General features: G+C 37.3%; 1 protein-coding gene across 1 annotated transcript in view; it reads right to left on the bottom strand.

The window, feature by feature from the left end:
• The window catches only part of MAP3K4 (mitogen-activated protein kinase kinase kinase 4), a 50,870-nt gene that overhangs the window by 12,240 nt on the left and 24,127 nt on the right, over positions 1-14,503 (bottom strand). Inside the window, exons 14-21 of the mRNA XM_010000024.1 lie at positions 12,123-12,201; positions 9,112-9,190; positions 8,253-8,349; positions 7,025-7,141; positions 3,793-3,893; positions 2,915-2,995; positions 1,329-1,520; positions 595-665 (exon numbers count right to left, since the gene is read on the bottom strand). Of these exons, the coding sequence (XP_009998326.1) occupies positions 595-665; positions 1,329-1,520; positions 2,915-2,995; positions 3,793-3,893; positions 7,025-7,141; positions 8,253-8,349; positions 9,112-9,190; positions 12,123-12,201 (817 nt within the window). The remainder of the gene's footprint in view (positions 1-594; positions 666-1,328; positions 1,521-2,914; positions 2,996-3,792; positions 3,894-7,024; positions 7,142-8,252; positions 8,350-9,111; positions 9,191-12,122; positions 12,202-14,503) is intronic.

The raw sequence follows: 14,503 nt of genomic DNA, 5'->3' as shown, positions 1-14,503 counted from the left end.
GTAGGGAAAATGGATCTCCAAGCCTACACAGCTTTACTTACTTCTATCCTGAAAATTAACTTTTCTGTTCCCACCAGGTTAGTCCACAGTTTTGTGACTCAGCCTAGCTCACTTAAAACTATAGAAAAAGCTGAAAAACGTCTTATGTGTCACTTTCTAACTTCTTCTCTAAGGAATGAATAAAAGGAATAAAATGTGAGATTAAATACTCCAAAGCAAAATATGTTTGTGTATGGTCTTCACTAATCAGAAAGTTCTTTCTAAAACCATTTAAGATCACTTAATGGAAGTTCACACACACTAGGCAAGCATTCATTAATTCACAGCATCCCTACGAGATTAGTAATACAAAAAAAAAAATAATGTTTCAAACACGTTTAAATTGAAAGTTGTAGAAGGAAAATAAAAAGCTTAAGCAAATTGAGGAAAAAGCAATAATAGTAGATGTGACTACATGAAGAAACAATTTGTCTTCCATCCTTTCCCAGTTAGCTAACAACAGTGTTCAGAAATCCTTAATGCCTGCTAAGTCATGCATGCTTGGCTTGGAAAAATAGTAAGGGCAGCAGTGATTCTTGTACACAGAGCACTCACTTCCTTCATAGCCATCAGCTCTCCAGTGTCAACACTGATACAGGTATAGACTTTCCCATACTGGCCTTCACCTGCAGAATTAAAATAAGAAAAATTGATCTCACTACATTCAATAAGCAACATGTACATCAACTGTAATAAGAAAACATAACTGAAAACTGAGCTTGCCAAGGCTATTCACCTTTCTTTTCATTTAAAATTTCAAGTAGCTTTTAATCTGTAACACCTAATTCTACATTCATAGTCCTGAATTCAAGCTGATTATAAGTAAAAACATTACATTAACAGGTTGAGCTGAAAGAAAATTTCTCATGAATATGAGGATTTTCCCCACAAATCCCAAACCAGAGAAGAAACAATGATCATACGGGGAAAACAACAATAATTTTGGTGAATTAAACAAATCCCGAAGTTTATGCTTATTTCAATTTATATTTCTGGTTCTTCCAAAAGAAGAATTCATAAAACATTTTATAGGGTTAAACACATGCAGGAATTGCAGTATCACACCTAAATAATTGTCCTAACCAAAGCCTTCTCATCCTTTGTTATCTGACCAGTGGAAATTTCACTGAAGTTTTACATAAAGGAAATCCTAGCTGCAACATTCTGACTTCAGTAAAGCTTCTATTACCTACACAGAGACCCAAGATTCCAGAAGATACTCTCAGATTTCCTTAAAAAACACTAAGCTTGCTATTTCAGCCTGATAAATGAAGGCGTAATGAACGTACCAATTTTGTTTCCTCTCTGCCACTTGAAAGTCACTTTTCTCAAACCTACATGCATGACATTATCATAAGATTTCGGTGTGTCACAAACTTGGCCAATGATGTTCTTTCTCCTCATCTCTCTGTATCTCCTTTCTTCAAACAATTGAACAGACTTTTGAACAGCTTCAATCGGTGCTTGTTTGGAAGCAGTGTCTAGAAAGAATGATCAACAATTTCCTGAAACATTTGCTGGATTTATCTTTTGTTACCTTTTGATATAATGTGAAGTGACCTGAGTTATAAGACAACTATTTTGTGAGTCTAAGATGTTGGAAAATACTAAAGCATTTTAGCAATGACACATGAAACTTTCAGTTATGAATCACATATGAAATGGAAGTAAAATCAGAATACTGGTACTATTCTAATAATCTCTTACTTGATTCAAGGAAATTACGTTAAGCTCTACAGATACATGAGAGGTTTCTTGGAAAACTCATAGCATCTGTTACTTCAAAGATTTAGAGGTACTATAGAACTCCAGCTTTCCAAGCCTATCATGAAGCTGAATCCTAGTGAGTAAGGGCACAAGAAATCTCAAGGCAGCATTAATTCATTTGCTCTTTGTAAAGCACAAAAATTGCACATCTGTCACTGCTGACAGACAGTAGTCTAACCTGTTTCTAAGTCTCAAAAAGATGGAGATACTGATGCCCCTAAATTATGTATACTACTGTCCACCTACAATTAATACCACTTCATCTACACTAAATCTTCCTTGCCGTAGTTTTAAACCACAATATGTCTTACTCACAGTGGACAGTAAAACCAGTTGCCATTGCAGCAGTCTTCTAGAAATTGTGAAGTTTTCCCTCATCCTTCTCTTCTAGTTTAAGCAAACTCAATTCCTTCAGCGTTTATGTTCAGAACAAAAAGTAAGCCTTCCAGATTCCAGAAAAAACCCACTTCTGCTGTTCTTCCTGTGGTCTCACTGAGCTATGTGATGAGCAACCAGTTTTCATGTGACAGAAAACTTTTTTCTAATGTTTCATGAGGTTCCACCCTGCCAGATCATATACAAGCAAGCTACATGTATGTATCTGTACAGTATATGAGTCTCAGAAGTAATTAAGTTTCATGAAAATAAGTTGCAGGAGTAAAAGGAAGGGGTCCCATAATAGCCTTGAGTTTGTGAAACTATAGGATCACACTCGGTTAGAAACCCAAAATAAGAAAACCCTATGCAGGGGAGAGATTTAGGAAGAGGGGAAGTGCTTCCTACTCTCTATGTAATTCATGCTAGTGCACAGAATAGGGACAGCAAAGTTTTGCAGTTCCTATAGTAATAAATGTACTTCTTTCGTAGAACAGTTATTATCTTTCAGAAATGAAAAGAGGTAATGAAGCTTAATTATTCCTACCTCACCTCCAGGTGAGTACACCTCTTAATTTTGTTAGCAATACCCTTCTATCTACCATCAAGATTTTATTTTTTTTCCCATTTCTTTGTATAAAGCTGTGAACATCTCTTCAGAATCAGCATTAAGATTCAGCCTTTTAATACTAGCTTCCTAAACATCAAAGTATAGTGACTCCAACACACCTACCTTTGGTCTGGTTGATTAAAGTTCTGAGCTCCCAACTTCGCCGTGAGGAACCACCTGAGTCTCCTTTTGGATACGATGGTTCTAGAGAAATAATACTGTGAGCATAAAAAAGTGGCTTTATCTCATATTAAGGATTAGGCCACTATGTTCAGCAGAACCTGAGATCTTAGATACCAGGACTAATATACCCTACAAGTATATGAGGCAAACATGTAGCAATGCACACTCTTGAACTTTTTCTGTTATTTTTTAAGATATTTATTTCTTAAAAATGCATTTCATTTTGCAGGATTGCCACAGTATCAATTTCACTTGGGATTAATTATAATTAATTATAATTTGCACAGAACACACTCCCTTAACAGTCAATGTTTTGAGGTATTTGTTGTAATAAATACCACATATACAAGGGCTGTGGAAACCTGAAGAAGGAGCCCTGATCAGGACATCAAGTCACATACCCTGTACCTCTTCCAGGATTTAATTAACAGAAAGTATTTGTAAGATGACTACTGCAGTGGTAGTTAAAAAGAAAACTCATCTCTGTCCTGATAAGTCCAGTTCATACCTCACTAACAGCAATCATGTTACTGATTTCATTTTGAACAGTGTAACTTAGTAAGACACTAGAAATTCCTTCAGGTACAATTCAGAAACAACATGAAAGCAAGAGAATAGCGGGTATGTCTGAAAACAGAAGAACTTCCTCTGACAAGGCAAGTGGAAAAGTTAAAAATCTAGGATTTTTTCAGTGGGAAAAGGTGATTTTTTTAATTATTTTTTTTTTTTAAAGGGTAAGAACTGGGAACAGAGAAAAATATGTTAATGACACAAATCATCTGCACATCCAGGCCACAACCTGTTACTGCTACAATCACCTTCTCGCTCTTCAGTGGGACTGGAGTGACGACTGAGGGATCTGAACTGCAACTCAGCTGCTATTGAAGCCAGTCGATCATTTTCAGGGACACTGGAACCTCTGTTAGAAAGAATCACTGTATTAATTAACTTAGCATTGCACTAAGTAACTCCTAGTGACTTAAAACTGCAGTTTTAAAAAGAATGTGAGGCCCAAGTTATGAACCATGGAAGTAAAATTAAAGAAAAACGAATGCTGACAGGTAAACAGAAAGCCTTTTCTATGCAATGCTTTCCCCAAAACTAAAGCTTTTTACATAACTTTAGTTATGCCATTCTGTGAAAAAACCTAAGCTTCAAAAGCATCAACTACTTGAAACTGTTACTTGCCCATAACAACAGAATCTATTTTAATGACTTGCCTAAGACAGCTCCTGCAGGATGCAGCTGGTGCCAGGTTTGGATATACAATCAGAAGTGATTCAGCTGGGTGATAATGCAAGTCACATTATCAGCTGGCAGGTGGTAACCGAATTTATATGCTCCTAGCACACTGCAAATACATTCATAGTCATGAAGTCAAAACTAGTGGGAAGAGCCACAAGTCAGTGTACATTAAGGACAGTGTTAAATGACAAAGGCTCGACTGCCTGGAGGCCCTAGCTCCTTCAGACAGCAGAGAGTACCATTAGGTATCTCAGAATAAGACCCAGATGAATAAGCACACTGAAAGGAAACCACTACTGAGAGAAATGAGTCTTTAATCCCTAAATCTTCAGGCACTTTTTTTCCAGTTCAAGATATTGATCAGTCCACCCACATTTTAGAGTAATAAATTCCACATGAAAGCCTTTCCACAGTAAGTCCTGTTTGGCAAAGACTCCCTTTCAATTTTGAAAGCACTGCGAGGAAGAGCTGTGACTGATGGCTCCTTTAATTTAATGCTTTGGAAGTATGAGCTAAACATTACTGGAAAGCAGGAAACACTTTTTTAATCATATTGTTAAATCCTTCACTGAAAGCTAACAACTACAAAAAGATACCCTGCATCAAAGTGCACACACCTATTGTGAGGACTCCCATACAGCCCTAAACCTGCTTTGGAATTGTACCCAATTATTAATCAATAATAGTAAAAGAGAAAAAAACCCAACAAAACAAAACCACAATCATGAGAACAGAAGTGAAGACCCAAGGCACTATTCCCATGCAAACACTCCCTGCAAGTGCCAATTGGATCTTAAGTTTGAGGAGGAACTGAAACTGAAATAGTGAAAAACTTCAGCACTGTTTAGGAAGTTGAGGTTTAAATCAAGAAAAAGGCTGAGCTTATCCTCAGCACATACTGAGCAACAACGCTAGATGGACAAAGAGCTTAAAAACAAGCACAGCTAGACCACCTCTAAAATGAGGCTGTAATGGTCTTTCTTTCCAGAAAGATTATATGCATGTCATTAGGCACAGAGATAGAGTAAAAGAGAAGACTGGCTAAATTTCTACACATTCATTCTGGATAAAATGATGAATAATAACCTCAGTTAGCTCAGAAATTAAAGCTTTAAAAAGGTCATTTGAATGAACGTAATGTAAATGTATAACTACCAGAAAGCACAAAGTAAACAACCAGGTATTGCTGCTTTGTATTTTTATTTTCTAGTTTTATTAAATAGATTTATTTTTCTCTTTTTTAAAGAAAACCTTCAATAGAACTATGGTGGCATTTGTGCACTACGCACTGCCTAGTACAACTGATTTATCAAGTTCCTATGTTTGAGTTCCTACATTCAACTTTTTATAGACATTTAATGCCTGCAATCATGTCATAAATGTCTAAGGAGTTTTTGGAATGTTTGTTCCAGAAAGTTTGTTATTCTGTGCTATTCCAGACCCCCTACTTCTGGCATACAAAACCAAAAAACACTTTCTTGATCCAACATACTTCATTTTTCTTTTGAAGCACAAATAAATTAAATCAAATCAATGAAAACTGTCTATAATCTTACTTACTTAACAAGGCCTTCCAGGTGCATAGTACTGCAGACTACTGCCTACTCTGACTTTTTCAAAAGGTGTTTAAAACAGAAGCATGAAAGATATGTAATAAAGACACATAGTTTGAATAACAAATTATCAGGATATATTTTCAAGCAAAAAAAGGGCCTGGATTCAGGCTGTTTATCTACTGGTTATTGTAGGGTGCAAGTCATATCACAAAACTAACTTATTTGCAGGAAAGATATTACATAATAAAGTGGCAGCTTACTTTCCTCTTAACACCTCAATGCATGCTTCTACTCTCCATCTGGTAACAAATCTATGAACCATGATGGTTTTCTGGCTACCAACTGAAAATTATTTATTTTTTAAAAATTCATAATCAAGTCATATTTAAGTTCATTTTAGTCACCATCAATCCTCACTAGGCATTACTTCTTTTCTCTGCAGTTGTGTGATACAGTCAGATCATGCATCTCCATTCATATGCATCTCTCATATAAGAGAGCTTTTGGTACTCTGCTGCAGAAAAAAGAATCCAAAAAGCTATTTATAAACCCTAAGATAGTATAATTGTGTGAATAGCAGGATTTTCAGAGTCAGGGGTGCAGTGTGGGGCTGTGTGTGTGTGTAAATTCACACTTGGGACCTCTGCAAACAAACAATACAAGAGTGGTTTGTTACATACCCTGATGGAGGAATGGTTTCCTTCATATTATATTTATTCTGCACAACACTAGAGAAGCCAAAGGTTTAGCGAGAAATAAACACTCCTGAAATCTTATGTGTTTAATTCTGTGTTTGCCATGATATAGTATTTAAAAATAATTATAGCAGACATAACAACAAAAATGTTAGTGAATATTAAAAAATCCTTGGGCTTATTTGCATTTTCCAGTCATCTTAGTGCAAAGTGTTAGTTATCAACACTAATTACTTAGTAAAGTAGTTATACCAATGAACTGACTGGCATATGTTAATTTTACGGACATTTTTACTGAGAAATTTTGTAATCTACACCAGAACCGCATGCTTTAATTACCAGATTGTTCAGACATTTTAATCTGAAAGCGGCCCTATCTTTTATTTTTAAGACATAAGATTTTGCTCAAGTTAAACATGAATGAAGGAGCCAGTGGAAGACACAATGGGACGGAAAAGCATGGTGCAAATGATCTACTAGGATGCAGGTATGCAGAAAGAGTGATATGGATGATGCAAGTAGGATGAGGCTGCTACATCATGGAATGGAGCTACCTGGTATCATTTGCACTGCTGAGAGGTTTGGGTTGAGCTGAGTCGCTACCGATGGGAGCGGGGCGACTGACAGCAACGCTGCAATGGCTCCGTGCATCACAAGGGACACTCCGTGTGCTGTGGCAACAAGAAAAACTTCAGGAAACAATTTTTTAGAAAAAAAAAAATACGGATTTGAAAATATGTTTTTAAAATTAAACTTTGAAGTGCACATATCCAGGCCTAATTTTAAAAGTTTTGCAGCTACATTTTTGGATATCAGGAAAAATTTCTTTAATATGAGGGTGGTGGATCAGTGGAACAAGTTGCCTAGAGAGGTGGTGGAGACCCCAACCCTGGAGACACCCAAGGTCAGGCTTGATGGGGCTCTGAGCAATCCGTTTTAGTTGTAGATGCCCTGTTTATTGTAGCAGAGTTGGACTAGATGACCTTTAGAGGTTCCTTCCAACCCAAGATATTCTACAATTCTGTGAAGACTTTTCTCTGGCATAATTCTGGGTCTCAGAAGCTTCAGGGGCTACCAATACGTACAATAATAATAATCTTCAAACAAAAAAAATCTCCAAACCTTTACAGTGGTACTAGTCCCTGCCAATAGCTAAGCAACTTTCAAAAAGTGTCAACTGTATAGTCTGAGATTGTGCTTATCTTCCTGAAAAATAAGGCCCTCTGTCTGGGTAAAAATATGCATGGCAAAGTTTGATGTTTTGAAATATATTTTTGTCTTAATTCTTATGTCAGCTCTTTCAGAAGGAAGCAAAACCACCCATTGCTTTAAGCTTCTTCACAACAGGTTGGTAATTCTGCAGAAATGCCACCATATTCCAGAATGCTACATTTTAAACTCTTATCTATACTACCTACAGAAAGGACTATCAGGGGCATGTATGCAGACATTCAAAGTGGGAAAGGAAATAAAAGTCTTGTTAATGAGCAGTTTTCACTGAATTAAAGCTTGTTACATTGAACCTTTATTTTCAGGAAAGACAAAGGTGATACAGATGACTTCCAAGTCAGAAATCATGCACCAATAAAAACTGTAAAATAAAGGGGAAGTGGTCGTGGAAAGAAACCATGTTGTCTTTTAAAGCATATCTATAACATTTGGATCACTAACATGCTTTTTATGTGCTTTGCCCTCAACAGGAAAGAAACGGTGTTCCACTTACTGACAGCATAGCCAACAGAGGATAAATCAGCTTTAGAACTCTCTATTAATGTTAAATACCTGAAGCCTTCAGGTGTGGGGATGATAAGATGAGGATTTGGTGGATCACTATGACATCGAGGTACTTTTACAGGACGAGGACTGTTCCGATGAATAGCTGCAAATACAAAAAAAAGTCACACTTCTACTCAGATGTCAGGAAAACTCTGTTAAGGCCATTTCAACACACAAAACTAAAACAAATTCCTATTTTACAGAGTTAAGCCTGAGCTGGCATGAAGACACACTATTTTTAAAGTTCAACCAGTCAGTGGACTTGAGAGGAGGAAGAGAGAAACAGCGCTGAGAAAGTGGTATGAAAGAAGGAAACACAGATGAGGAAACATCCTTTTCTCAATATAAACAATGAAATACATTGATTTCACTCTAATGCCAAAGATATTTTTCAGAGTATGACACATTTTGTGATGCTGGAGAACTATTTCCCATAGGTCTACTGTCAAGTCCTTAGGTGTTGCTCTTTTGTCCCTCAACACTTCCAGAAAGTCCATCAGGACTGTAAGTATCTGCAGTGCCACAATTAAATTTTGGTAGAGGGAGCTGTAATTGCTTCCTTAAAGTTATATTCACTTGTTTACCCAACCTTGAAAAATCACAATTGTCTTCCAGAAGATCTGTAAGACTTCACAGACATTCAGGGACAAAATCTGAGGAAAGCAGCTGTAAAGCTTTTAAATTTCTTAAGTAAACCCACCATGTATTCACACTGTCAAGACAATAACGGTTTTACAACAACAATCATGAAAAGCCTAAAGATACTTTTATTGGTATATTTAACATTTTAGAATGACTTTAAAATCAATATTCTGTAACAATAGCAGGAAAGCTCCAGAACAAACTCCAGTAACTTCTGCCTTACCAAGGTACAAACCTGTAACAGGACTGTGAGGTTTTCCAATAACATGGCCAATGCACTCGTTCATCAGAGCTTGTAAACTCTAGAAAAGGTAAACAGAAAAAGTTACGGTATTTTATGTTACAAGAGAGTTATTAGAATCACAGAATAATTTAGGTTGGAAAAGACACAGTCATCGAGTCCAGCCATTAACTCAGGACTGCCAAGTCCACCAGTAGACCATGTCCCTAAGCATCACATCTACATGTATTTTAAACACCACCAGGCATGGTGTCTCAACCACTTCCCTGGGCAACCTCTTCCAATGCTTGGTAATCCTTTCAGTTACTAAGTTTTTCCTAATATCCACCTCCCCTGCCACAGCTTCAGGCCATTTCCTCTCATCCTGTCATTATTTACTTGGGAGAAGAGGCCAACACCCACCTCACTACTTCCTTTAAGGCAGTTGTAGAGCGTGCTGAGGTCCCCTTCAGCCTCCTTTTCTCCAGACTAAACAATCCCAGTTCTCTCAGTGGCTCCTCGTAAGACTTGTGCTCTAGACCCTTCACCAACTTTGTTGCTCTTCTCTGGACTTGCTCCAGCACCAAAATGTCCTTCTAGTAGCGAGGGGCCCAAAACTGAACACAGTATTCCAGGTGTGGCCCCACCAGTGCCAAGTACAGGGGGACAATCCCTCCCTAGTGCTGCTGGCTACACTACTTCTGATACAAGCCAGGATGCTGCTGGCCTTCTTGGCCACCTGGGCACACTGCTGGCTCATATTCAGCTGGATGTTGACCAACACCCTCATAGTCATATGGTAAACCTCACAGTAATAAAATTACACTGTTTAGCTATGCAATCTGTCAAGTAAGCATCTCCATATTCTATCAATTAAACTCCTGGATCTACATTGGGGTTTTGACTGTCGATTTTTACTTTTTTAAAGCTAGAAGTCTTAGACTTGTCTTGCTGTTTGACCCTGTCAAAATTAGATAGCCGTAAGAACTGAACAATGATACACCATAAAGAACATCTCATAATACAAATCTAGTGGAACTTAAAAATATCAAATTGTTAATAAAACTAAAAATCAAGCTTGATAGAAAAAGCTGCAATAACCTCCCTCACCCTACCCCAAGAAGAAACACCAAAAGAAAATGGGTAGGAGTATGACAGTCTGAAGCACAGGACTAAATTAAGTCAAACGACAAATATGAAGCACCAAATATTAAAAGAAGTCTTCTTATCTACCCATGAAGTCAGCACAACTTTCACAAAAAGGTGTTTAATAGTTAAACCACTAAACTGGGGCTCAAGCAATCTGAGCTTAATTACTGGCTCAATTCACTGTGTATGTAACCTTGGGCAAGTTATTAAATCTTTCTCTGGTTCAATTCACTTATCAGAGCACCAGGGATAAACTGTATCTTCACAATAAAGAATTAAAAATTATATTCTTACGTACAGTTGCTGTGAAGGCCACTTCTATATTACAGTCATTCGGTCTAGCTAAAACTTCTTCTAGAAATTCAGAAACTTAATGAAGACCAAACACTTTCAATATTTATTTTTTTTTAAGTGTGCAGTCTTGTGATTGGGATATCTTATCAACACAGACTGAGTGAGAATGTCAGCTTTAGATCCAGACTGCACTTTCTCTATGATATCAGGTAACATTTAAAAAAGAGATTAGGACTGACATACGCGTTTCTAGGAGAAATGCTGTGACCTGCATTATTACAGGAGTCAGGTTAATCAAAGTTGCTTTAAAGTGATGTCCTCCAAAACCAAAATTCAGTTTAAAAAAGCAAAAGTTCAGAAATGCAGTTAAGGTTTTGGTTTTACTCCCTTCTTTCCCACTTGCTCAGTCTGACTTCACTCTACCTTAAATAATACTGGCACTAAATTCTCTTTTCTGTATATGTTAAACCTTTGTCATAAAAACATTCTCTTTGAAGAAGTGCCATAATATCTTACGTTATTAATTAACTGGAAGAAACCCATCCATGATTGCTTTTTAACTGTCCTTCCAGGTCACAACAAGGTTATAAATTCTGGTTTGGGACAAAAATTACTAGCTTATAATGTGAAACACGACATTACATTTTCTGAGCTTCTCTCTTCCTTAGAAGCTTCCCTCTAGTTACTGAAGGTGTATCTAAGCAAGACTGTATCACTAAAATATACATATATTATTCTTCTTAATATCAGGTGTTTTAGAAACTGTGCCAAAGCAAATAAATAAAATTGGAGAGCTACTTCCTAGAGCTAAATTATTAATTTATTTTGAATACTAGCTTAACTCCGTCATTTAGGCTCACAACCCTTCTCCAACCACACACAAGACAAAAATGTAACTTATGTGAGAGTTCCTGATGAAAATACACATGAAAAAAGACTAAATTATATTGCTTCTGAATTATGCAAGACTAATGTTGTTGGCATTTCATAACAGATCTTGAAACTAATAAAAATTCAGAGGTGCTGATATTCACATTCTGCTATTTTGTAGCAACTCTCTGCTTTCACTTCTCTGTAGTATTGTACCACAATTAGAGAAATAAATTCTCAGAATTTTATTTCCATAGGAAAATGAGGAAGGCAAAGCACACAAAAAAGCCAGTTTTTGTCTACTATTTTTTTTACATAGTAAAACCATCAAAAACATACTTTGAAGTCTGTTTCACATTGGAAGTTTGAAGAAATACATTTAAACAATTGTGATATTATATTCACACCCATAAAAGAACTATGGATGCCAACTACACCTCAGAAGCTTACACTCAGAAATTTATTATGACAATTATAAATTGTAACACTGTAGAAAAAGTGCTGTCAGTTTTTCAAGAGATAGGGGGAGACAGTCTCCCAAGACAGTAACTTGTCAGCAATCTGAAAACATTCATGCCACTGGTCACAGCGTACTCTATTCAGAATCTTACTTTCAGACATAGCTGTATAAAAAATAACCCTGTTCATATATAGTGGTAACTCCACATATCTTCAGAAATAAACAGAGTAACTTTCCATACCAAGAAGTCATCTTCTGGGAGAGCTGAAATAAATGCCGGCTCAATGGCTTGAAGAAAATCAAAACCTTGAGTTGCCCACCTATCTCAAAGGAAGGGAAAATACAGAAAATTAATTGCTCTTTGGCTAAAGATATCATAAGAGTTTCATCAACATCCAAGAATAGTAAACAGCAGTGACTTATTTTTCCTCTGGAAAATATGATACAATCTTTGTAAGAAAATGGATTAATATATAAGAGATAGTATAGTTAGCTTGTATTACTATTTGCCCAGTTATATTTAGGTGAAGTCTGATTTTAGCAAGTACGGTGGCAAATAAAGTGAGCAGGCCATGATATGTATTTCAGCTCTTATATGTGCTGTCTTCAGGAACAGTATCATCAATTTGCACATAGTATGCTGGCAACAAGCCAAACCACTATGGCCCCTACCTAAATTCTTGCTCCTGAAATGACATCTAAAGAGTACTAAAGATTCCATGACTATCTGATTAGCAGCAACCAGGTATCACTAATTTCAGGGCCCAGATTGGTAAAGTAAACAAGTAAGTAACTTGGCTAGATTGAGTTGTGTCTTCAGCCACCTGCTCTCCCTCCACTGCCTCCATTTAGACTACTCGAATTAACAGCTGTAACCTACAAAACGCAAGTGGCATCATAGGATATCCTGAGTTGGGAAGGATCCAGAGGAATCATTGGAGTCCAACTCCGGACTCCACAGAGGGCAACCTGAAAGTTAAGCCATATTTCTAAGAGCATTGTCCAAATGCTTCCTGAACACTAACACGCCTGGGGTCATGACCACTTCCCTGAGGAGCTTGTTCCAGTGCTTGACCACCCACTCAGTGGAGAACTCTTCCTAATATCCAATGTAATGTAGCCATTCATTCACGTCCTATCACCACACATCGGAGAGGTAAGATGAGCACTTCCCTCCCTGCTCCCCCTCCTGAGGAAGTCATAGACAGTAACAACATCAGCCCTCAGTCTCTTTCTCCTCTAAGCTGAGCAAACCTAGTATTCTCAGCCACTCCTCTTACATCTTGCCTTCTAATCCTTCCAACATATTCAGTTCTCTCCTTTAGACACACTGTAATTATTTTTTACGTCCTTCTTATGTTGTGGAGCCCAAAAGTGCACCAATGCAACATATGGTGGGACAATAATTTCTTTCAACTAGTTAGCAATACCGCGCCTAATGCATTCCAGGATATGGTTGGCCCTTTTTGGCACCAAGGCACACTGTTGACTCACACTGAGATTACTATCAACCAGAACCCCCAGATGCCTTTCTGCAGGGCTACACTGCAACCTCTTGGCTCCCATCTATACACATATCCAGGATCACACCACTCTGGGTACAAAATCTAGCATCTGTCTTTTTTAAATTTCATCAGGTTGGTGACAGTCCAGCATTCATCATCTATCATAATCTATCTATAAGGTCTCTCTACCCCCAAGGGAATCAACTACTCCTCCTAATTTAGTATTATTGGCAAACTTAGTTAGTATGCACCCAACTGCTGTGTCCAGATTATTGATAAAAATATTGAAGAAAACTGGTCCTAAAATTGAGCCCTAGGGAACATCCTAGTGACTGGCCACCAGCCAGGCATTACTCCATTTACTCCAACTCTTCAGCCAATTGTCCACCCATCATATTGTGCACATGTCCAGCTGTATGCTAGACAATTTGTCCAGATGTATATTATCAGAGACACTATCAAAAGTTTTGCTAAAATAATAATTTAAAAAAACTCAAAACCAAAAAACCCACAACCACATCTACTGCCTTCTCTTCATCTGCTAGGTGGGTAACCTTATCATAAAATGCTGTTTACTTTGACATTCACAGCTTGACCTCCATAAACCCATGTTGGCTGTGACTGATGACTACATTGTCTCTGAAATGTTTTTCAATAACTCCCAGAATAATCTTCTCCATAATTTTATTGGGAACTGAAGTGAGACTGACAGGCCTATAATTACCAGGATATTCTTTCTTCCCCTTCTTGAAAACTGAAATAACATTTGCTAGCTTTCAGTCAAAGGATTCCCAAGTCTGTTGATAAGTAACTGAGGTCTTGCAATAACATCAGCCAATTTATTCAGTACCTTTCAACAATGACACCAGGCACCACAGACTCAAGTACATTCTGTCTGCTTTCTCTTTGTTCCTATTTGTGAGGTGACCAATCTCATCAAGTAATGGACCAATGTCACCTTAAGTCCTCCTTTTGCTGTGAACATACTTTAGAAAGCCTTTAAAGCTGTTTCAGTTTTTTGGTTGTTGGTTTATTTTCTTGTTGTTGTTTCCTTTTGCTTTTTAAGATTAGCTCACCAAGCTAACTAGCCTATCTACACATGGTTCAGCCCACTCAC

Source organism: Chaetura pelagica, unplaced genomic scaffold (assembly GCF_000747805.2).
Source record: "Chaetura pelagica isolate M959 unplaced genomic scaffold, ChaPel_1.0 scaffold135, whole genome shotgun sequence".
In the NCBI taxonomy this organism is placed as follows: Eukaryota; Metazoa; Chordata; class Aves; order Apodiformes; family Apodidae; genus Chaetura; species Chaetura pelagica.
This window is presented reverse-complemented; position numbering and strand designations above follow the sequence as displayed.